Here is a 25,589-nt window from a genome sequence, read left to right as displayed (position 1 = left end):
TTAGTTTCTGAGTTTCAGAGGCCCAGTAATAGTGAAAAAGGTAAGTGAAAGTTTATCCAAATCTGTTTGACTCCTGAGTTTCAACAGCAAGGAGTATGTGAATATTTGCACGCGCGCACACATGTATACACAGACCCATTTTTAAAATCAATTCATCAGAGCTCCTATGCAGAAAAGTATAACAGACACCAATAAAGTTATACATTGTGGTACACTGACCAATACAAGCAGTGGTTTTGGACTCAGCAAAACATGGATGTGAAGCTGTACTACACACAGTCCAGCTCAGTACAGGACTCAACAATTGGCAGCACCAATACTGGGCTTTGGAGGTGGAGGTGAACAGAGTAATGTGTAAGAAGCCAGATCTCCTATGCCACTCTGCATAAGGGCACCGCTCCTCCCTCATATAGTACTAAAATTTATCTCCATGTCTTTGTTCTCAGGAAGCTCTTCAAGGATATGATCCATACAAATGAAGTAAATCTAAGAAAGACATGATACAGGGAGTGGGAAATCAGGGAATCCAACACAGGGATGAGGCAAGCAATCCCAGGATGAAGGTGAAAGGGAATTCTAGGACAGCTGTGTACCAGCCACAAAAGCAAGAAGTCCAGACTGGACAAAACAGAAGCATTTCTTCAAGAAGATGGATAAATATGATGAACAACTGCTGTGCCTGAACATAAGAACATATTCATACTTCTAATAGTTTTACATGGAATTAACAATAAGTACATGGAAACCTATGCAAACAATGTTAGTTATTAACTCAAAAAAAAAAAAAGTAGTATAAGGGGGCTGGGTGGAAAAGGTGAAAGGATTAAGCAAGAACAAACAAAACCTCATAGACACAGACAACAACAGTATGATTATTATCAGAGGGAAAGAGAATTGAGGGGGTTGAGAGTAAAGTTGGGGGGATAAATGATAAAAGGAGACTTATATTTGGGTAGCAAACACACAATATGAAAATGATGTGTTATAGAATTATATACCTGCGACCTATATAATTTTATTAACCAATGTCACTGAAATTCAATAGAAATTTAAAAATAAAAAGATTTCCATACATTTCAAAGGACAGAGGAAAAATTTAAATTAAAAAATGCAGTATAGGGTAAGAACTCATTCAGCTGTGCAGAGCATTACATAATCTTAATAATGTAAACATTCTTAATCACAGTCAATAATGTAAACACTGAATTATAATTATGTTGAGAAAGAAGGAGCAAGGAAGGAAATATGTAATGGTTGGGAAGCAGAATAGGAAAGCTTTATATTCAGAATTAAATTGCCTTACTTTTTAAATTTATTTCTATTGTATTTTTTTCCATTACCATTTATACCCACCTCCCCCTCAAAAGCACCACAGTGTTGACTTAAAGTGAAAAAGCAATATATGAATGGTATTTGGAGATATTATTATAAAGAACAACAAAAAAAGAGTTGTAAGAGCTTGCTCTGGAGGAAGGAAATGGGAAGCGATGAAGGTAGTGGTGTTTTTCATTTAGGAAAAAAAACTTGTAAGTCTATTTAACTGTTTAAACTATGTGTACATGTAACTTTAAGAAAGAACAGAAAAACAAAAACACAAAACCTATCACAATGTTTGGCTCATAAAAATTCAATGTTAATCATTTTATTATAATGACAAGACAGATGACAGTTTTCCCTATCACCATTACATTCATGCGAGGGATAATGCTTCCTATATTATAAATGCTACTTGATCTGTTTTAAACACGTTATTTACTATGCTTGGAATATTTGGGCATGCTTAATAAAGTAAAAAATTATAAAACATTCAATTTTTTTTTTAACTAAGCAAGGTATCTAATTGTATACAATTTACACACAACTTTCAATTTCAGTAATGGAAACAATAAAATTATTTCACTTCTTGATATTAAACAATAACAAGACAAACTCCCCAAGACATGCATTACAACCATATAATATTGGGTTGGTCAAAAAGTCCGTTTAGTCTTTTCTGTAAAATAAAAAGACACATTTTTCATTTTCACTAACAGTTTTATTGATTTGGATATTTTGAATATGTTGGCCATGTCTTGCTATTGGCTTCCAGTGGGTAGAGGCCTGGGGTGCTGCTAAACATCTTCCAATGCATAAGACAGCCCGACAGCAAAGAGCTATTTGGCCAAAATATCAATAGTGCCCAGAAACTTCATAAACCATGTTTAACACATTTAATCAGTCTCAGTACCTTCTCCATATACTGCATGAATCTTTTTGTGTTTCATTTCTTTAAAGATTTTATTTATTATTTTTAGAGAGAGGGGAAGGGAGGGAGAAAGAGAAAACATCAATGTGTGGTTTCCTATCACATGCCCCCGACTGGGGACCTGGCCCATAACCTAGGCATGTGCCCTGACTGGGAATCGAACCTGCAATCCTTTCGTTAGCAGGCTGGTGCTCATCTACTGAGCCACATTAGCCAGGGCTCAGATAGTTGTGTTTTCACCTTTCTTGAAATAATAAAACATAATATGCTGAAAATGTTGCCTATTTTCTTCAATATTAAAATGGCTATACAAATTTACCAGTTCTGATTTTTTTTTAAATGCACGCTGATATGAGAGCTGTCACAATACAACCTAACAAAATAGTTTCAAATGAAGTTAAAGACAACAAAGCACTTCTAGAGCCATCGTGCAGAAAAAACTAAATGAACTTTGTGGCCAACCCAACAGATTCTGTCATCAATATGATGGTCTTGGCATTTTATATATTATGTTCCCACTTTAAATTAAGTCCTATTTACTCAATAAAAACAGGCAAATGCAATGAACAGGAAGTTCATTAAAAAAGGAATACAAATAGCCAATAACAACACTGATATACCAACCCATTTATAATGAGAGAAATAGAAATTTAAAAAAATAAGGTACCATTTTTCACTTATATTGGCAAAGGTTAAATTAAAAAAAAAGTATCTACAGCATGTCAGAGACAGGTTGGGGGGGGGTGAAAAGGTGGTTACCCATATAAAACTAACAGGCATTTTGGAGAGCAATTTGGCAACACTTATCAAAGCTCCAAAAAAGTTTAATCCTTTTGAACCAACCATTCCACTTACAGAAACTTTCTCAAGAAATAATTAGACATATACCTCAAATGCGGTTACAAGGATAGCCACTGCACCACTGCTTACAGTAAAGTCTGCCGACAATCAAAATGCCTAACAAAGAGGAAAAATGGACAAACTGAGGCATACCTCCCTTACGGCAGGCAGTGGGCCTCCTCTCGATGCCATTCTCCCCACTTTGCCTTAGCTTCTACCTTACAGAGTCTATTGCCCACAGGGTCTAAGGATCCGTTTTCTTGGTGATCCGATGTGAGTCAAGGGAAACTGAAGGGAAATCTGGGGACTTGAGGGAAATGTATTCCTCACTGACAAAACAGATGTGAAGGGAGAAAAAAGCCCTTCCTGACTTTTAGATGCAACTGTATGAAGATTTGAAGCTGGAAGTTATAGCAGCAGCTCTCATGACCATGAAACAAGCCTAAGGCAAAACAAACTGAGGCTGAGGCAAAACAAGTGTCCTTAATGACACCGTTTAACTGCGTGTTGTATGAGATAATAAATGTTCTTGGTTACTTAAGTGAGTTATACTTGGACACTGTTACCTCTGGTAAAAAGCATCTTAACTGATGTTAGCCATATAAGAGAATACCTTGGAGTCAGTAACAGGCTTGCCACAGAATTATTTATGAACAGTAGATGTGCAGTTAAGATGAAAAAAATGACAAAATAGTATGTTCCCATTTTTTATTAAAAACAAGTATATTAATATGGATTCATCTGCCAAGAAAAAGGCTTTAGAAATAGTTATCTCTGATATAGTTGTCTGAAGGACAGGAATTAAATGTTTCCTTATTACATATTTGCATGCCTCAGAGATACTGTGGGTTCACTTCCACACTACCATAATAAAGTGAGTCATAACCTTTTTGCTGGTGGAGGGTCTTGCCTTCCATTTGTAAAAAACGTTAACGCCTGTGAAGCACAATAAAGTGAAGCACGATACAGCAAAATGCAATAAAATAAGGTGTGCCTGTATCACTTAAGAGTCTGCCACCCTTTTCTATATCTTCTGTCAATTCAATGCGATTCTGGGGAGAAAGAAATGGTAATTATATTCTACTAAGCTACACCGTTTAACTGCGTGTATTTGAACTGGGAGTATTCTTTTTTAATAGGAAAAGTTTTTTTTTCAAAGTGTTTCATGAAATAAAATTTGATAGTTATCAGGCATTTATTTTTTAGCAAATACAGAATATTGTAAAGTTTTCATTTCCCTTTGTTACTTATCCTATCATGACTTTGTACCATTTCGTATCAGAATTTCTTCTGTGAAGCAAAAACAGTCCCAAAATGAAGGATCTTCAGGGGTCATAGGAACAGCAGATGATATTAAGTCATTATAAGTAAGAATGGTAAACTGCCTCTGGGATGGTTTAGAATCATCTTGAGATGAAGCCTAAAAGGGAAAAAAAATTGATTACCTTACTGTTAGACTGCATGTTAATCTTATGGTCAATTTTATAATTAGGAAAATAAGAAATAAGACCTAATTACATTCCAGTAATACTGAAGTATTAACAGAGTAGGATTTCTAATTGTTTTTACTCCTTATATTAGTGTTGCCAATATAACAAATTCAGAAAAATATGAAATAATATGATTGTCACACTTTTTTGTATTTCAAAATAACCTGTGTTATTTGTTTAAAATGCAGACTTACTGAGTCGCACATCCAAAAATTCTACTTCAGATGAGTTAAAAGGAATCCCAAAATATGTAAGAACATGGGTTAGTCTGATAGAGGGGGACTACCAGACAAACTTTTTGAGAAATATTTTAGGGACTGAGTCTGATAAAATTCACATAACCACAGAGAAATGCAAAACTTCTTTAGGAAATGATTCACTGAACACTAAACTTAATCTGTATCTTATACTCTGAGATAGAACCCTTGTTCACAACTGAACCCCGTGTAGTTCTTTAACATTCTATACATTCTAGTAAAGGTACTACTACTTGGATTTTATATAGTGCTTTAACGAGGTCAGTACCTATTTAATGTGATTTATGTCTCACAGATACGGTTGTTATGTCAATTTTATAGATGGAGAAATTAAGGCTTTTAGGAAGATTAACCACTTTTGCACAAGCTCAAACCAGTTATGATGATTAAGGTAGTGATCCTGAATTTCAGCTGAAACTGTGAATAGTTGGACAGTATTACCAAAGTTTTTCTTTGTAATATTTAAGTATTTGAATGTGAAGCAGGTAACATGCTTCTTAAAATTTTCTGCAAAAACTCTGATGATCTTAAGGATCTGATAACAATAAACACTTCCAAATTTATAATCTAAAAACAAACAATCCCCCCCCCTCCAAAACTGATATAAACCAAATGACTTTCTATCAGTAAAGAACAAACTCAGTATTGATTCATGCTTTTAAAATAGAAGTCAGAGATATTTTAAAATCTTACATCCTGCTGTCTAGATCCATCGGGTTTCCTAAGAGCTACTGCAACAAAATGATGCTCATCTATTTTGCTTTCCTGAAAAATAAAAGACAAGTACATAAAGATTACTAAATATGTAAACTTAGGTATTTAAATATGTGAACATCTTTAAAATCTCAACCTCTCTCTACACACACATCCCCCAACTTGTACCATCCATTCCAGAAGAAGTCAAATACATTTTGACCCTTTAGTCTGAAATATTTCAATATGTATTTCCTAAGAAATATTCTCTCACATAACCAGGGCAGTCAATAACTTTGGTTAATAATACAATGAAATAGTACTTAAAGCTACCATCTGTGTTCCAAATTTTTGAACTCATCCAATAATGTCTTTTATAGCATCTCTCCCACTCTAGTGCAGGAGGTGGTCTAGGATCAAGTGTTGTATCCAGTTGTTGTGTCTGGATAGCCTTTGTTTTGACATTAATATTTTAAAATACAAGCCCTGTTTCCCCCCTTTTATTTACAGAACACTGCTCATTTGGGGTTTTCCTACTGTTTCCTAATAATGTATATAATACATCCTAAACCAGAGTACTACACAGATAAAGTGTCCTACCTAGGGGTACATCTAGCTATCTGCCCACACTGGTGATGTTTACTTTATATATTCTTAAAATTAACATAAGAAATCAGATTGCAACACTGGTTTATAAACATTTAGTTAACTACACACTATAGCCTATGGAAATTCATGGTGGAATTTTATAGGTAAGATAAAGAACATGCAACTAACTTTCTATTCTCCCTTACATATGAGGACTAAATGAGGGTGGGGAGAGAGGGGGTAGGCTGGGAGCTTTTAAGAGATAATAGACACTGAAATTGTTACCAGAGAAAAGTATGAATGACTATTAAAAAAATAAAAAAGGGCAAAATTTTCACTAGAAAGCTACCTTACTAAGGTATTCTTCCACAAGACATCAGCTGAATTAGGAAACTACAATCAGAAACTGTTACTTACATCCAAATTAACAAAAACTAAAATTCAATAAAAATTTAGAAAACTACATTTAAAGAGGAAAAAAATGTAATTAGCTGCAAAAGGTATCAGACAATATTTAATAGGTTATTTTCCCTTTAGCCAAAAACAAGCTCATAATATTATAAACAAATCTGTTCTTTTTGATACATGGTTGTCCTCCCATTCTTTACACTGAATATATTGATAATATGAATATCATAACATACAGATATATTTTGGCTATAATTACTTTTGAAAAACCACTTAGATCAGCATTCTGTAGTGTCTGTGTCTTAGGCAAGTATCAGAAGTAACTGTGGGCTATAACCAGTTTTCTCATTCAATCTGTCCACTAAAATGCCAAACCTGTTCTCTCCTTAAGTCTCTTAGCTTCCATTTCAAATATGTTTTTTTCTTGAATATTACTAAAAATACTAAGCAAATACTTGTAAGATCTTCTTCTTTATATAATTTTCATTTACAGCATTGTTTTGAGTCCCCAAGGAAATAAATGTCTCCTTTTCTCTTAGTATGCAAAATTTTACCATATATCCTGTGTGGCACTGTCCTTAAGTTCTGCTTAGACGAGGGTGGTAGTATCCTAGCCTTCTGCATCACTTACTTAGGTGCCAGTAGATACCAAACAGCTGTACACATGGAGTTAAGATTGTGACGTATGTGCAGCTTCGACCCCTGCAGGCATTCTTTTAACGCTGCCTGTACAAATGGGACTTTTTTTTTTCCCAGCCTAGCATAAATTAGTTCTCATAATATGAAAAAGAGAATGTAAAAGTCTAACGTAATTCAGTTATTCATTGGTTATATGCATTGATAAATACCATAGTCTTATAAGGTACTTGTCTTGTGTCCAACCCAGACAATACTACTTTCTTAAATGGCCTGTGTACTTAAGTTTAGTCACCAAGTACATATGGGAGAAAACCTAGCCATGGGGCTAATGGTGTTTGGTCATGACTCTGGCCATTTCAGGAGGTAGCATTACATAGGAGAGAGAAAAGGAAGTAGACAGTGGCCAAGTTGTCCCACGCAGCTCTTTCACTTGGAGTTACATGTAAAAAGTGAGGAAAGGCTGAACCCTCTTTGTCCTTCCTTCTCAGTTTACTAAAGGAGCGAGACAACACAGTGTACGAATAGAAGATAGTTTATTCCCTCTGACCATTTCCCTATAAACAAGTTCTGACACTTCATTTTTCTCTTTCCCTGCATGAAACCTTGAGTAGATCTCCCAAATGACATTTTAATCACTCACTTGTCAAATGTTCCCTCAATCAAGGTGCTTTGCCGTGTTTGATCCAAATTCTGTTTCATTCTCACCTCATAAAGAGCTTCTTTCTCCCACCTACTCAGCTTATATCTACTTCAGACTTAGAAGCCTCCAATGGGGAAAGGAATTGCTTTCACCTCTTCCAAACTCCAGACCCTGCCCCCTCTGCCACCATTCACTATGCTGTCTCCAGTTCTTCCAGCGTGGGTGAATTTAGCGTGTATGAGCGCAAATGCAAACGGGTGAAGAAAAGGGAGGAAAGGTCAGTGAAGATCATTAATGCCACGGTTGTACACTGAACTCATAGCCCCTCTTCAGCTGTGTGCCCGAAAGGCTGGCTCCTTTAACTAGTGGGTACTTTGGAGATGCCCTGACAGGATCCTCCCACCTGCATTCTTCAACTCCATGTATGCCTCCCTTGGCCTTATACTCATCATTCTTTCCGCACTCGCTAGTTTCTGGCTGTCCATACCATCACACTCATTCTGTTAAGTTCACTCTCCCCTCCTGAGCCTATTTATAAGGTAATAAATAATCCACATTTAAATATATGTATCTATCATACACGGTTTCCTTATTTTTGTAACTACTACACAGAATTGACCAAACGCTTGGGGACATTTAAAGAACTTAATTATTTTCCATGGCTGCCTTCAAATGTGCCCAGGTGAATCTTCCTTCCCAGCTCCTGGACAAGCCTTTCAGTAAACCCCACATCTCGTCAGTCATTTTGAGCTTTAAAAATCCTACTTCACTCCTAGGACAAATGCACAAACTTCCCCCTTGGCCTCACCTTACTTTTCTAATTGTCCTCTTCCACTCTGGTTTCCTTAAAGTAGGGGGAACAAGGAAGGGGATGGGAGGAAAGGGGCAGAGTAATGACCAATGCTTTTAATTCAGTTTTTAGAGCCCTGAATATATGAAGTATCCAAAGGCTAGCTCATCTCTTGGAGTGGGCATCTGGGGTATTTTCAAAGAATCCCTTCCAGTACTTTAGCTCTCTCTGTAGCACTTCTCAAAGCTAGCTGTGCATTCAGACTTCCTATAATTACAGCCCTTGGCAACTAATACATAGTAGACTGCTTACTGCCTTTCTTTTGGAGTTCCTTTGGGTCAAGACACTTCAACACCAGAAGCTACCATTTTCCACAGCATCTGTTTGATCTACAGGAACTCAGACATCTTTACCACCCAAAAAGGTGAAGCACAGCTGGCCCAGTCATGACTTTTCCCTCCTCCCGTGGCTACTAGGTTTACGCCACCATTAAGAATAAAGGATTCCCCCAGAGTGAAATGGCTAAGGTTTAATCCTTACTTTTGTTTACAATTTTAAAAAAATTGTACTCTTAAAATACCCTAAATACAATATACTCCTTAACTGATCAAACTCCTACCTTACTTGGTTTGTTAGCAGTTTTGACACAGATCTCATTTTCAAAAATACTTTCTGCCCTTTGGATCCCCTAACACTACTCTATTAGTTTATTTCTAACTATTTTTGATCATTCTTTTTATCTCCTCCACACCTGCGTTAATTTAGTATTCTCAGGTTGCTGTCCTAGGGCTTTTCTCTCTTATGATATAGGTAATTTCTCTCTTCTAATACAGCTGCAACTTTAAATCCCATGGATTCAACTACCGGGCACATTTATAATGATTATGATTGTTTTCTTCTAACCTGCCCTTCATTCTATTCACCTGACACCTTCACTTGGACGTTCCTATGGCATCTCAAATTCATATACGACTTGTTCCCTAGTATCCAGTTTTTCATTAGTGGGTCCTATATAAGGGACAGAATTGATCATAACATCTTTGACATCTCACTTCCTTAACCTCCACTCAGGACTTGTTCTTAAAATACAAATCTGAACTTATCACACTCTCTACTAATACCTGTTACATTCTTTTGTGAATATTAGTGAACAGTTCCATTTTATCAACTCATCACTAATTCTTTATTCTGGCCACCACAGTTCTCTGAAGACAATTCAGGTGATTATTGCAGGAACAACTACATTAGTATGCAACCTATTTGCTGGGCTCTGGACAGCTGACACAAGCCAGCTCAATCATAGTAGACCACTTCTACAATGACTAGCCAGAGGATAAGCACCAGACCCAAGCTAGGCCAGAGAGTTTAGGACTTGGAATAGAAAGGGAGTCTACCAATCTCTGTGGGGTTTATCCTAACTGTGACATGTATCAGTGGTAGGCAGCCATGTTTCCACCTACACAAACCAGAGAAGTTAAGAAAGCTGATGTACATAATGAGAAACAAAGGAGGGAGAAAACTGAAGCCAGGCTATATAGAAAAGCAAAAGTAAAATATAAGAGTTCTGAGTTTTCCAATCCCAAATTCTAGTTAATTCTGAGGCCCAGTTACATGAAACACTCGAGGAGCCTATATGGTATCATTTGGCTTAAATGAGTTTATGTTGGATTTCTCTCACCAGTAACTAAAAAATTGCTAGTGACAGAAATCAAATATACAAAGAGAAAAAAAATCTTTAACCTGGCCCATAATGCCCTGCATGAAGTTATCAATCTAACCTAGAACACCCTCATCATAAGAGTCCAAACAGCTTCTTTTGGCTGTTTTTACACAAAAATCTCTATTACAGGGCCTCTTTTTTCTTCCCATTTTACTTAACTCACTATGACTAATCTTTCACGTATCAGCTTAAATGCTGTATGTTCTCATGGTTTCCCTGACTTCGCCTTCTGAGCACCAAGGCTGGATTCCAGCTGTGTTTTCTGCCAATGATTAGCCTCCTCAAATCAACCTCACACACATGCACAAAATAAGCAAATCCTTGCAGTTACAGCAATTATGATAAATTTCTTACCTCAAATGCCCATTCTTTTTCTTCTTCTCCATCCAGAAACAAGCGTGTTTCTTTATAAACCTGGCCTATCTCCAGGTTTAATGGGGATATATCAAATTCAAGCCGTTGCAATTCAAATCCAAGCCCAACACCTATGGCTTTTATGAAGCTTTCTTTCAGTGCCTAAGATACAAAAAAAAATTTTCTCTTAGAGCTTTAAGTAGATAAAATTTTCCATAAAATCAATAGGCCTAAAATATCTGGATCTTTATACTACATTATGGCTATAAGCTATTTTTTTCCACTGTTATAATAGGCATGAAGACAAACCAGCTGTATGATCTTAAGGAAAATCATTTTAACTCCCTTTACCTCCATTTTCCCAAGTGTAACATGCAGTAATAATAGGTCTTTCACATACGTCTTTTATAATAATTTAACTAATTTATAAAAGGCCTCAAGTAATGTCTTCTGGCACACACTAAAGTTTATAATGTTTTTTAAAAAAGATATTATTTATTTTTAGAGAGAGAGGAAGGGGGAGAGGAAGAGAAACATCAATGTGTGGTTGCCTCTCACATGCCCACTTATATGTGCTTGTTAAATAAAGCCTAATGTGTTTAACACAAAAGAAATTTATAAAAAGTGATAAATAAAACGCCTTGTTCTAGCTTCAAAAGTAAATACCTTCTAATTGAGTTTTAAATATATGTTAAATTTTCTTAAAAGTCATTGTAATGTAATACTGTATACATATAAATCATGCAGTTTCAGGTAATGACCTATTTAACCTCAAACAGTGCATGAAATACTAGGTAACCAAAACTTTTTTGCTCCTATTTTTTGCATAGATAATAAAACCATCACAAGCATTTACTCTCAAAATTAGAAAGAAATTATACCCAATTCCTATAAAACATATCCAGCTGAGTCCATTCATCCTTAAAGCTTCTGATTGTTTCCCATTCTTTGTTGGTAAACTTTCTTTTCATAATGTGAAAGAATTCTGAAATTGAACCACGACCTGTCAATTAAGGAAATAGAGAATTAAAAATAGCTGTTCTATTACCAAACTTGTTAAAGACAGCACATAAATGAGAACTATAGGCCAAGCTTATTTCTGAGTAGTCACAATAACCCTAAACAAAATATCAGCTAATCAAATTAATCTGGAAATTAGAAGAATAACATACAATGACAAGATGGGGTTAGCCCAGAAAAAAGATAGGTTAATAGGAAGAGTGAAATCCCATGAATTACTGAATATTTAAGGAGAAAAACAGTATGGTTATATCAATAAATGCCCTCCCAAATAGGTAAAATTTAGCAGCCAAACCTGTTATAAATTTGAGTTAAGAGGAAATTCCTATATATGAGAGAATATCATAAGTTCATAAGAATTCTTAAAATAGAGCAATTCTATCCTGGGATTTAAAATTTTACTTTGCTATACAACAAGAAAAAAAGGAACAACCTCTTCATTATAATTTCTTGGGAATGGGTAGATTGAAAAGTGTTCTTTTGTTCAAACTTATTACCATGAACAGAAAAATACACTTACTTCCTTCAAAATAATTGTTTTAACATTTTCTAATATGACTTCTCCAAATAAAACATTTTAATTTCTGTCCTTTTAGGAATACTATAAAATATGCTCATCTTAAAGAAATCTGAAGTATATTCCTAACTGCACTGTTCATAAATGATATATTATATAGTATTCTAAAAATAAATGACAAAAAGTGCACAACTCAAAGGACCTGATTCCCAGAGTTAAGTGCTAAAATACAAATTGAAATATATAGAATGTGTTTTGTATTATATTTTCCAAAATATTATAATTACATGTTTGTCTATTTTTATTATTATAAAGCAGGAACTTTTTATCATTCATTTATCCTAAAGGCATGTACATATGTACAAATATTACACAAATATGTATCGAACTAATGATTAAAAACAAATCAGCCATTCTTGTCTTCACACACTTAACAGCTTAACTGGCCTATCAGAAAGCTTGGCCCAAGGTAGGTGAATGCAAGTTTTTATTATATGAATAACTGAATGTTAACTATTATTTGGTAAGTTATTTCCTGAATGTTCTACTGCCCCATTCTTTTCCAAAAAACCTCCTGAAGGTAGTCCCTCTACAGATTCTGTTACCAGAGCTTGCCTATACTAACTCCAACTCCCATTTCTAAAATACCCAACTCCAAAATCTGACATTATTAGTTGATTGACTATACCTCTAAAAAGGGACATCTACCAATATAGCATGCCTGGAAAAAAAAAAGTCAAATCCCCCTACTTAAGGCCTAACTGGCATTTAATCACTAACTCCCCCAGGAGAATGCAATTATTAGCACTTCTATTACAATTTTCACTCTAAATATGCCTAAGTGCTAGATGCAGAAGGTATCATGATGAACAAAACAGACACAAACCTTATCCTCATAAGGAGTTTATAGTTTTTCCTACAAGCAGCAATTTTCAACTTTTTTCGTCTCATGGCACACAAAAACTAGTTACTAAAATTCTGCGGTAAACCAAAATATATTTATTGCCAATCTGACCCCCCAAAAAAAAAAAAAGGTGTAATTTTGAATCATTCACACCATCAAGGGGAAAGAAAGAGGTCAGTGCCCCTGACTAAATAGTCAGGTACTGCTCATTTTAAAAATTCTTGTGCCACACTCGTTGAAAATCGCTGTCCTACAGTAAAGAAGTAACTTTCCCACAGTTATCTCAAGGGTAGAAAATATTAAGAGCCAGTTTCCGCCCAAAATTAAGATTCCCCCACCATCTCCATTTCAAAATAGTCATGTCTGCTCTTGTTTAGCTGGAAAATATTTCCAAAAACCCTACAATAATATGTGGTCCTTTAGTTCAAGACAAAGGTCCTCATTTACTGTCAAGTTCATTAGACTCATTTAATTCATCTATCATCTCCTTAGCCCTTTCCTCTTCAAGAAGAAAACATTACAATCTATTTTCTGAATTAAATTAATGTCTACTGTTTGTTATCATTAAAACTATTATTTCCTAAAAGTAACAGAGCAAAGCCATAAAGTCATTTCATGCAACAGCATCAAAATATTAAACTGCGACCTTAAGAGTCCCAGGGCTATGAATCTCTTTGATAGTCTGGTGCTTATTCCTTAAGGCCCTTTATAAAAACTTTCTTGTTAAAATGCAAGCATTACTAGTACACTCTGACTTGACAAATTATACACTAGAGAAAGTATATAATTTTGCTAGTGTATAAAAAAGTAACCTTGCAAAAGTGATGCAAGTGCATCTGAAGATTTTAAAAAAATAATGGCAGCACAATAGCCACATAAATCATGAACTATTTCCTCCTGAACAGACTCTGGCACAAATAATGTAAATAACAACAATGGCAAAAACAGCTACCTTGGATTTGGAAGAAAGCATTATATAATTTGAGTGGAACTGTGTTTAACATAATACTATCCAAAACGCCTAAAATATAAAAAGATATGCTTGTTGTCATCTAGAGAGTCAATTTATTTGTTGGTTTCCTCAAGTTATAATTTCATAACCCTCTGATTCTTAACTCAATATAATGGGGCAATCAAGGAAAAAATTTAAATATGCATGCTAATAAACTGATTAACATAAAAAGAAATCTCGCACAATCACTGGAAAGCAATCAAATAACTGATTATGTGTAGCTATACTTATCTGATATGAGTGCATTTTCATATACTTTTGAGAGCATCTTAGTTAATCCACAAAATAAGAGATCTGACAGTAACAGAAAAAGATGATTCTGTAATATTCAGCCAAAACACTACAGCACCACACTGTGGCATTACAGTGGAAATACACAGTGGATGTGTACTCTTAAATACTTTATCTAGGAAATTGGAATTTAAAAAATCCAGTAGGAAACACCAGAATAGTACATTGTCCTAACTATTTGAAGACAGCATGATTATTGGATATATAAGTTGGCAAAGCTAATAATACCATCACATATTCATGTCTATCACATATTCATTTTAGTTAGTACATGAAAAAACTTAAGTATACACAAAGGACAGACAAAATGACCGAACATTTATATAGAACCATAAACCAAGTTTTAGAAAGCAGATCCCCCATCTTATAGCTTAATCTTTAGGGAAAGCTGTGTTAGACATTAACTAAATGTTCACAGTAATCAACTAATCAAGGTCATACAGCAACTGGGCAGCTTATTAAACATAGAGTAGTAACCTAAAACAAAATACTTTGTAATAAATTCCCTTACCTGCTATTGCAAGCCTATGGGAGGGAATAAAAATTTCTACAAGTACCAGAACCTCAAGGCCAACCAACATCAATCTCTCTCCAAAATAATATATCTGCATGTCAGTTAAAGGTTGCCACTCTTCAATAGCCCAGTTATTTTAGAAAGGAACTGAGCAATGTCCATCTGTGACTTCAAGTAATGAAATTTAGCTTTGGATAATGAATTGTACTAGCAATTCTAGTAGATTTATTTACTAAGTACTGAACTACATGTAATCTTCCTTCCATGGGAGGTGACAGTCTTCTAAAATTTCAGTTAATATGTACACAATTATACTTGACTTACCAGCTCCCTTGTCTGGGGATTTATCCAGATACAAACCCAGAATAAAACAAAAATGTCGGAGTTTCTAAAAAGGGTTTCACATACTACTAACACAAAGCATGTAGTATGCTAACAAAGGAGCCCTTTAAGCCCTCCATAGAAGTAGTTCATCACAGAAAAAAAAACACGACCTAGGCCTAAAACTCTCCACCACTTCAGCAGTGCTAAACTGCCGTTGTTTTTAGTGTTTTTTTTTATTTAAATGTGCATTTATCAACACCTACATGTATCAACACACACAAACAAGAAAAGGCCACACAGTTAGGGCTACTTGGCTGTAAATGTGTTATCCTTCAAGTAAAGGGAAGGACTATGAAAGCAGGGTAAAGTGGGGCCACCCTGAAGAGCCAGAGGACAGAGCAGAGAACCACAGAGGATTAACCTTAGGCTTTGACACTTCACATAATTTGCTCTACTGGGGAACTTGCTTGGGTTTTTTCTTCCAACTTCTCCCTTTTAAAATGGGAATGTCAATCCCATGCCTGCCCTATCAATGTATTTTAGAAGCAGGTCATTTGTTCTCTAGTTTTACAGGTTCACTGATGGAAGAGGAATTTTGCCCTACATAGCATCATAGAGTCTCATGCATACCTGATTTAGATGACTGAGATAATGAGATCTGGAACTTTTTGAGTTGCTATTTAGATGAGACTTAGGTTTTAAAGTTAATGTTGTAATAGTTTAAGACAAGGATGCTGGGGTGGGGTGAATTTATTTTGTATGTGAGAATATAAATTTGGCAGGGCCACAGGTAAGAATGCAATGGGTTGAAGTGTCGCTCAAAATTAATGCCCACCCAGAACCTCCAAATGTGACCTTATTTGGATAAAGAGTTTTTTTGCAGGTGTAATCAAGTTATATTAGATTAGGGTGGCCCTATCATCCAATGACTGGTGTGCTTGTAAGAAAAAAATATTTAGACACATAGAGAACCTATAAGGGAGAAGGTCATGTGAAGATGAGGTGGAAATAAAGTGATAAAGGTCCAAGCCAAGGAATGTGAAGGACTGCCAGGAAACTAAGAAGAGGCAAAGGAGTCTCCCCCAGAACCAACAGAGGGAGTAGGGCCCTGGCAACATTGTCATTGACTTCCAGCCTTCAGAAGTGTCAGACAATTTCTATTGTTTTAAGACATCAAGTTCATGGTACTTTGTTAGGAGTCCTAGGAAACTAGTACATATGAATACAATTTAACTGAAATACACAAACACAAACACTCTTAAGAGCTTTCATGTTATGCCCTGGAGTCAAATATTCAAATCCTAGCTCCAATACTTCTTTACTGTTACTTACTTAACATCTCTGTGGCTATTTCTTAAAGCTATAAATTAAGGACAAAGTGTTGGGCATATTAAGGAATAAACATGTAAATTGCCCAGAACTATTAAGTACTTAATGTTAGGTCTAAGGTTGTTAAGGTAGTTGCTTTATATATCCTCTTTTGTGAATTGTTTTACCAAGTCCTTGGTCCATTCATCAAGTAAACCTTAAGTTATTTTCCTATCAGTACTCACAAACATTTTATATGTTAACAACATGCACCTTTGTGTGTCATATTTGCCACAAATATAGTCCATGGTTTGTGAGAGAAAAGACAGTATGAAATCAATCACATCTGCTGACTTTGTGGTTTTTTGCCCTTTTGAGCTTAAAATGCGTCCTTTTTTAAGAAGTCTGATCAAATATACATTTCTACTGTGTTCCAGTAATTGTTTTTAAAACCTAACTCTTAACTACTGGCATGCTGTTGTATAGAGTGAGACAAGGATCTAATGGCTTTATGATTATTTCACTTGTAAAAAATGTTGATTGGTCACAAACATTTTCTTTGTTGGCTCTGTAAATTAATATGATGTTGCTCAAATATTAATATGTCTAACAATCAGCTGGGAAATTGCTTACATATAGAACCCTTAGTTGCATCTCAGAAATTCTGATTCAGTAGGTCTGTGATTTCAAAATATCTTGAGTTTTTAATAAACATCCTGGCTGATTTTAATATTTTGACCACCATTCTAGAAACAACATTCTATACCTGTAACAGTAACAACTACTACAACAACCTTAAAGTTAACATTTATCAAATACTTAAGAATTCCATGTATACTTTACATGTTTTTTCCTACCTACCCAATTCTGATGGTAGTAGAACTATTTAAAGTTTCAGGATGCAAAATATACTATAATATATACACACAAATTCTAGAGCAATTACACAAATATTTAAAAAATTACAATTTTAGAATAAAATACAGGAGACTCTATAACCTACAATTTCGAGTAAATCTTTTACCAATTTAATTCTTTTTTTTCCAACCAAGGCGAATTCAGAATTTATCAAGGAAAAGATAAGTATATTTAATTAAGTATAGCAAAAAATAAAACCAAATTCAAAAGATAATATATAGATACTGGGCTCTAACTATTAACCATCCTAGTTGCCTATTCTTTTGCTAACACCATACTCTTGTTTACAATGCCTAATATTTTTAAAAATGGTAGGACAAGTCTTCTTAGACATCAGTTCCCCCATAAAAGCTAAATAAATTTAACGGAGTTCCATAGAATTTTTCACAGATGTTATACTCGCAAATCCTTAAACATTATCAATAAAGCCTAGTATTGAGAGGCCATACATTGTAGAGCATAGTGCCTAAATATCTGGGTTTTGTAGTATGGGTTCAGATTCATGATATTCTCCTGTTTAAGTCACCTTGAGTAAGTGTCTTAATCTATTCTATAAAATTAATAGTATAGCTGGCCGTTGAACAATGGGAGTTTGTACTACAAAGGTCCACTTACAAGAATATCTTTTGCTATACAGTCGGTCCTCTACATCCCAGGGTTTCACATCTGTAGATTCAACCAAACACAGATAGTATTTTTGATCCAAGGTTGGAAAACCACGAATGCAGAGGGCAGACTGTATGCAATGTTCGTCATCTTATATAAGGGACTTGGGCATCTGCAGGTTCTGGTATCCACAAGGGTTCCTGATACCAGTGCCCCACAGACACCGAAGGGTTACTGTAGTTAAGTTCTGGGGAAAGCCAAAAGTTATACAGATTTTCAACTGCATGGGAGGTCAGTGCTCCTGAGCCCTGTGTTGTTCATGGGTGAACTGTATATCCTAGACTTAAGTGGGTTAAATGAGATAATGTATACAAGGCATTTAACAGTATCACATATAGGTGTTACTCATTAAATACTAGTTCTATGTTATGACCCCACTCAAAACCCATTCAGTAACAGAGGAGGAGGAATACTCCCTGCCAGTGAAGACCAGGTTTTCCAGTAAAAAGTTCAGAGTACAAAGGGAAGTGTGATTTATTGACTTATTTAAGCTACTTACAGGCTCTAAACACCAAGCTTTTAAAAAAAAAAAAAGCAAAAAAACAGGCTTTAGCACATCATGCAAAATGCTTTATCTAGCACATCCTACAAAATGCAGATCTAGAAGAATGTAGATCACTCTAGATAGAAAGGAAAGTGGAATAGATTACAGCAGGAACAAAGCTGAAAACTGAATCTGAACAGGATGGAAGTGGAGAACAGAAAAAGATAGGGAGATAAATGGAGAGTGAGGAAGAAAACTCAAAAGAAGAACAATTTCTAATCATAACTCACTGATGAGAACAGTTTATTTCAAACTAGTACCTGATATAAATGCAATTTTTCATTGTGGTTATGTACGTTTTTTTCATTTTCCAACAAATTTAGTATTTTCAGCAAAATTTAGAACTATCATTTGCATATTCAATACATATTGAGCTCCTGCTACATGCTAGATAGACCCTTTTAAGTACCAGGTGTACTGTGGCAAAAACAAAACAAGCATGGTTCCTGAACACATCTAATGAGGGAAAATAGTAATCAAATAATTAAGTCACAGTTACAAATGAGAAGGACCATGAACGAGAAGATCAGGTGGTCAGCAAATGGAGAGGTAAATGAGAATAAATGAGGTCATGTTAAATGGACTGCATTTATTGAAAAGCAACCTAATAGTTTTAAGAAAACTGCTGTAGGGTTTTTAAAAAATAACACTCAAACTCCGTAATAACTGGGTGAGTACAAGAATAAAAAAGGGGGATCAATTAATAGCCATTTAATAGTGCAGGAGACGGAATGGTACAATGGAAGGAGACAAGAAATACGCCCTACCATGTTGCCAGCTATCATATAATACCACCACTTACTTTATACTTACTGAGCTTAATTTACATAACAGTTGTTCTAGAAAATAGTTCTATGATAGTCATTTCAAAGCTATTAAATTAGTATTACAGCTCAAAATACTGAGTCTCTCATGCTGCCAATTAATACCCAGCAAAGTTTATAATAAAATTGTAAAGCTGAAAATGTAAAACCACAGGGGAAAAAAAATTCTTGGTTATTTCCCAAATTTCAACCATAGTTTTTCTACTGTATCTTATCTTGCCTTATTTTGTAAATATGATAAATAATGGTAGATAAAAATTTAAAAAAAAACAACAATAAAAAGCAACCAAAATTTCCTAATTGGGTATCACAGTGATGACCTACAAAACACCTTTGCCCTCAGGCTTAGGAATGTACTGCACTGCTGGTTTATTTATATCAGGGTCCCCAATATCTCACAAATGTTCTTTAGACACTCATTAAATACTTATTGAGTACCAACTATGCACCACTTTTTAAATAAGTTTTCTTCCTCTATAAAGCAAAGACTAAAGTGGTGGTTACAATAATCTCCTTAATTGTGGGCATCTGGCTAGAAGGAACCCAAAGCTTCCTAGATCCATTAGTATATTTTCACCTGCCCTGCCATAGTAGCAATGAGAGAACTGGGAGGGGAAAATGGAACCTAGTAGAAACGGCTAATATGACAGGAAGGAAAGACTCCACGCGTTCCAACACTGTTTACCTGCAGATAAAATGGGAATAAAAAAACAGTCTTTCAATATACAAATGACTCTATCTTCAGAGCTGACAATCTAAAATAATGTCCAGTAGAAAGCACAATACACTTGCAGCTATCCTAAGTTTTATCCTCCATCATTTAGTAACTTTTAAAAATGCCCCATGCTCAATACTTATTCTGATAAGCAGAGCAATTCAAATAAATCTCCAATGAAATAAACCAGTGTCTACTTGCCACCTCACTGAGAAACAAAGTCCATTCATACTTCAGAAATTATTGACACAATAATAATAATAGTGATGACCAGAAAATATCTCTTGCCCCATGTTTTACTGAATGTATCACTGCTTTTTGGCAATGAACCAGTGAAAGAATAAGAAAATGCCTGGATACTATGATTAGTCAATTTATGCTCAATTACCTTCCTATCATTTATTAAATGTTTCGATTAGTAATTATATGTTTATTCAGTATTGACCAAAACCAACATTGTCCATCAACATAACTGGTAATAAAATCTGTGTCTTCCCGTAAGGCATAATTTCCGGGCAGCTAACAACATAATGAGCCAAACTTTACTGTGTAATTAATTACGCTGACTTCATTCAAAGGAGCAATGGCCTCTCTGATAATTTCTGATTTTAGGAAAAGTTCATATAAGGACAGTAGAAAACTACGAAAACTTATGGGCTCATTCCAATGTTCATTTTGAAAACTCTATAGCAGCGCTGCTTTCAGAATAAGCCCTCTATATGACACTGCTGAAAACTAGATCCTCTCCTGAGAAAAATGCACACAAAATATACCTAATAATTTCAGTAGATTAAAATAAAATGACTTGATACTTATCCAGGGACTCAGGTTAGGAATCCATTATCACTTGTACACCTTCCTTGTGAGCAAAGTTAAGAATGAAATTGTAATAGAAAGGTTTTATGAGCAAGTCAGAAAAGCAAATAGCTGGTGGGTCCCAGCCAGTGTGGCTCAATTGGCTGGGCGTTGTCATGCACACTGAAAAGTAGCCACTTCCATTCCTGGTCAGGGCACATGCTGGGGTTGCTGGTTCGGTCTCTGGCCAGGCATACCCAAGGCAGCCAACTGATGTTTTTTCTCTCACATACTGTTTTTATCCCTTTCCCTCCCTCTTAAAAGGAAAAAAAAAAATCAAAAAGAAATAAAGAAAAAGTTGGTGGTGGGAAAACTCAAAGTAAAGACGCTGACAGCAAAAGTGAGAGATGAGATCCGCAGCCATACTCTGAAGCCTTGCTATATATACATATATAGCAGCACAGAGCATTCATTCATTCATTCATTCATTCCACAGTTATTGGGAACTATGTAGCTAACACAGTTCCTGCTCTCTGAGGAACAGGGGAATGACAATCATCCTGATAAATAATTATAAATAGATTATGTTACCTGAATGCAGGAAATATATTTTATGAGAGTCTACAACAAAAGAACCTAGTTTAAGGGTTCACAAAGGCTTCCCTAAAGTAAGAATGAGGTGAAAGGTAACCAGTAAATAAGTTACCTATGCAGAAATTGAGGTGGGGGATAACGTTAATACAAATCTTCCATACACAGGGAAACATAAGCAAAGATCCCTAAGTTGCAGTATGAAATGAGAAAGATGTCTCATTCATAGCTTCATTCTTGGACTGTTACTTATGCTTTTATAAAAATAATAGTATATGCATTTTAGGGTTGGGACAATTAAGTTGAATATATGCAAAGCACTTAGTAAAAGGCCTTGGCACACAGTAAGAGCTCAGTAAATACAATTATTAGTGATGATGAAAATCATAGTTAAGAGAACCTGTGTTCCAGTAAAATTTTCTGGGCATATGCAACCCGAAAATAAATGTTAGCAGTTCCTACAGCCATCAATTACAAATTTCTAAGATAAAATATAAGCAACTTAAATATTTTAATAATTGCTTGCTCTTCATTTTTACCTATATTAATGTGCTACAAAGAGTTCTAGATATAGCATAAATACATGTTATTTTTTTCTAAGAACTACAATATACTTTATCATTGAGACAATTTACTGATGAATACTGGGAAATACTTAAGTAAAACAAAGTTCTTACAATAAAATTACTGTTTTTGAATAGAATGCTACTCAAAGTTGCCTGGAGTCCAGTTTCGTTTAACATTTATTATTTAAATGAGATAAACAAAACTATTGAAAAACTATTCTTTACAAATTTAAGTCTTCCGAAAGTTTCAAATTTAGTCTTATTTAACAAGCTGAAGTGTAATTCAAAAAGGACATCTTTACATTTCACTGTCTCTGACAAAACATCATATGACTGACTCTTCAGTAATGATGAATCTATCCTTTATGTAGACGTCTGTTAATATTCAAAGAAATCTGCCTTTTTCAGACATATGTTCTCTCAGATATACCACCTTTGAGTGATGAGCATACTTTCCCTAAAACTTAAGTATCTACATCTCCTGGCCTGAGATTACTTAATAAATAGGTATGAACGGAAACAAGGAGATATCTAACTCTTGTACTACAAAAATGCAACATTACCTGGAAAACTAGTTTTCATTATATCAATTCCAACTTGTAGCTCAGGTTCAGCAGCAAGTACAGCATAGTCCCCTTGATGAGAGATGTTAAAGTTGAAATTAGGGTAAGGATTCAATGAGTCTTTTGCAAGAACTGGTTTTCCTTTTGCAGTTCTTTGCAAACGAATATTATTCCAAGGGATATTCAATTTCTCTGCAATTAATTTCCTTATCATCAGACGACCAGCCTGTTAAGCAAAACATAAACATTCAGTATGTACGGGTACCCTGCCTGTAACACACAGTCAATTTTTGTGGTTTTTAAAATATTTTTTAAAGTTTTAAAAAGTACACTGCATCAAGATTCAAGTTATGCTTAAGATAAAAGTTAAATCTCTCTTTAGTAATTCCCTCCCCTCAACAGGCAACCAATGTTAACAAGTAGGCATCCTTCCAGTCTTTTCTCTAAGTATCTAAATATATGCTCATGTGCATATGATTTTGCTATCTTCATATAAGAGTCCCTACTATATAGTTTTCTACTATGTATAACTTTTTCAACCTGTTGGGGATTATTTCATATCTGTACATAACCATCTGGCCTGTACACTATTAGTTGTAGCATAGTATTATATTTCATAGTACCAAGGAAGTACAGATTGACTGGCTCTAGTTTTGTTACTACAAAAAATTTCCTAGTGAGTAACCTTGTTGTATCTACATCTTTGTGCACACGTGCAAGTATTTCTAGATCCTACACACCAGCAATTTTCAACCTGTGTGCCGCCAAGAATTTTTAAAACTTGCAATACCTAACTACTTAGGGGCAGTGACTTCTTTTTCTCTTAGATTGCCAAATTAAAAAATGACAACAGCCAATAAAACAGTAACTGTCGGTGTGAATGAATTACGTATTTTTTTGGTCAAATCGGCAAAAAACATTTTTCGGTGTGAGGCACAATTTTAGTAATTAGTTTATGTGTGCTGAGATGAAAAGGTTAAAAATCTGCTACATACTCATCACTCAGTTTCAACAATTTGCTATGTATCATCTATCTTTTTTCACAGATGCCCCCACCCACTCTTTCCCATCTCCACCTAATAATTAGGAAAGACATTACTAAAATCACACAAAAATACCCAGGGGTATAAGACAACAAAGTATATAATAGTTTGTAAAGTATCTTTCAAGTCTTTTTCCTTCAATTCTAACATTGATTTTTAGAAACTGCAATACTACAAAAAATATTCACCAATATGCCTTCAAAAAATATGAATTAGCTCAAAGTTCAAATGAAAAGGTGTCTCAATATATGGATAACTTCAAGGAATGACTGTTTTTTGAAATGATGGTAAATTACAGGCTGTTTCAAACTGCATTACAGAAAATTTTGAAATCCAACTTTCCATTTGTTGCTTAAGAATACGTAACTAAAATAAATAATTCTACTTAAAAATACTGTTTCTCAAGCTATGTAGTCAGGAAGGTATGCCTGGGACCGCAGCGTCCGTGGGCTTGTTTCTTTGGTAAAAGGAGGCTGGTCTATGCCACTTCCAGTTCCATAGAGTGCACAAATAAATAAAATAATGAAACTGGAGGGCAACCAGGTCCACGGCTCGTGCTGCCAGTCACCACTCAGCCAAAAAGCAGAGCCAGGGCTTGGATTAAAATTACGCTTTTATTAATATCAAAGGCTAGCAGTGTGAGAATGTGGCAGGTTAAAACCCTAACATCTGCCTCACTTTGAGCTTTCAAAATCAAGTTTATATAGGAAAACGCAGGAATCTGGAAGGGGGAAATTCCTGCTGTTTCTCTAGAGAGGAGGAGCTGAAAGGGAGGTCCTCAGCTTCTCCCCAAGCTGGTTCCTTTGTTCCAGCGTTCTCTCTATATGCATTAGCGTTCCCCCCAGCTCTCCTCCCTGGAGGCCTGTGGTTTTTGGCTAGGGAGGTTCTGTATTCCCTAGTTAACGAGGAGGGGTAAAATCATTTACTCTGGTGTCCTTGGCCAGGGGAGAGGTCTTACAATTCACAAGCTGGCTGTAAATTGCTCAAACTGTTTGGCATTATTTAATTTTCTTGTCTCAGTTTCCCCATTCCACTTGCCCAGGAATTTTCCTACCTTCTTACAATTTTGTCTCAGTCATACCAATATTTTTAGGAACCGATCACGTGCAGTGCACTCCTGCAGACTGGTGGGCTATTTAATAGGCAGGCTAAGTATTTACTACGGGCCCACACGCAAAAATAAACAAAAATATAAAAACATTCACGGGGTAGGGGAAGAATCCCAGCTACTTCTTAGGCCTTCCCGACACCTACCTCATGGTTTAGCAGGGTCTCTATTTCTATTACAACGTGGTAAGGGCTAATTTTTCCGCCGGAGTCAGGCCTCCAAAGCGACTACAAAGGCCGTGGAGACCAGGCCGCGCAAAGACTGGGCAGCGCCGACTGCTCTAGCCCTGAGCCCGCTCCAAGTAGGTTAGAACGGGGGCGTCGACAGTAGGACGCGAGAGGGTCTCCATGGCCCGGCCCACCTCCCCCAACGTCTGCTTTCTCGTCTAAAAATACCAGAGACATATAGTACCATGGCTGCCTTAGCGTCCCGGGCAAAGACGAACTGGCCAATGCGCTCCTTCTCCTCAGGCTGGATCGATCGAACCGCCAGCAGCCATTCGGCTCGGCTGGGCAGCCAAGTGCCGCAGGAAAAGGCCCAGCGCACGCCCTCCATTGCTGAAACCAAGTAGAGCCGCTTGGCGTGGAGAAGCATACACTGAAAAAGAACCTCGCCGCCACCACGGGCGTGAGAGCTCGGTCGCGGAGGGGCTCCACCCCCTTCTACCAGGCGTCTGTGCGGAGAGGGCGGAGCGTCGTGTAC

The 25,589-nt window shown here is 35.8% G+C and overlaps 1 protein-coding gene across 2 annotated transcripts; it reads right to left on the bottom strand.

The window, feature by feature from the left end:
- Positions 1 to 1,619: 1,619 nt before the first annotated feature.
- On the bottom strand, positions 1,620 to 25,558 carry AASDHPPT (aminoadipate-semialdehyde dehydrogenase-phosphopantetheinyl transferase). 2 transcript variants are annotated; one of them, XM_054592581.1, is made up of 7 exons: positions 25,299 to 25,558; positions 22,737 to 22,962; positions 11,546 to 11,667; positions 10,665 to 10,826; positions 5,526 to 5,597; positions 4,355 to 4,505; positions 1,620 to 4,137 (listed from the first exon to the last, which is right to left on the bottom strand). In XM_054592581.1, the coding sequence occupies exons 1-7, from the start codon at positions 25,479 to 25,481 to the stop codon at positions 4,127 to 4,129; spliced, it is 927 nt and encodes a 308-aa protein (XP_054448556.1). In that variant the 5' UTR covers positions 25,482 to 25,558; the 3' UTR covers positions 1,620 to 4,126. The 2 variants fall into 2 exon arrangements, with proteins under 2 accessions (XP_054448556.1, XP_054448555.1); XM_054592580.1 differs by having other exon boundaries at positions 1,620 to 4,505.
- Between the last annotated feature and the right edge of the window lie 31 nt (positions 25,559 to 25,589).

This window comes from Pteronotus mesoamericanus, unplaced genomic scaffold, assembly GCF_021234165.1.
Source record: "Pteronotus mesoamericanus isolate MK-2021 breed Mesoamerican mustached bat unplaced genomic scaffold, CSHL_Meso_final scaffold_36, whole genome shotgun sequence".
Taxonomy (NCBI): domain Eukaryota; kingdom Metazoa; phylum Chordata; class Mammalia; order Chiroptera; family Mormoopidae; genus Pteronotus; species Pteronotus mesoamericanus.
The sequence above is the reverse complement of the archived record's forward strand: the minus strand, read 5'-3'. Positions and strand labels throughout refer to the sequence as shown.

What these genes read in the sequence shown, in the direction of transcription:
- AASDHPPT (XM_054592580.1), bottom strand. Translation starts at nt 25,481, where the DNA reads ATGCTTCTCCACGCCAAGCGGCTCTACTTGGTTTCAGCAATGGAGGGC. An exon ending in AATGAAAACTAGTTTTCCAG is followed by an intron (nt 11,668 to 22,736) that starts GTAATGTTGCAT and finishes CTTAATTGACAG; the next exon opens with GTCGTGGTTCAATTTCAGAA. An exon ending in AAAAAGAATGGGCATTTGAG is followed by an intron (nt 5,598 to 10,664) that starts GTAAGAAATTTA and finishes TTTATTTTTCAG; the next exon opens with GAAAGCAAAATAGATGAGCA.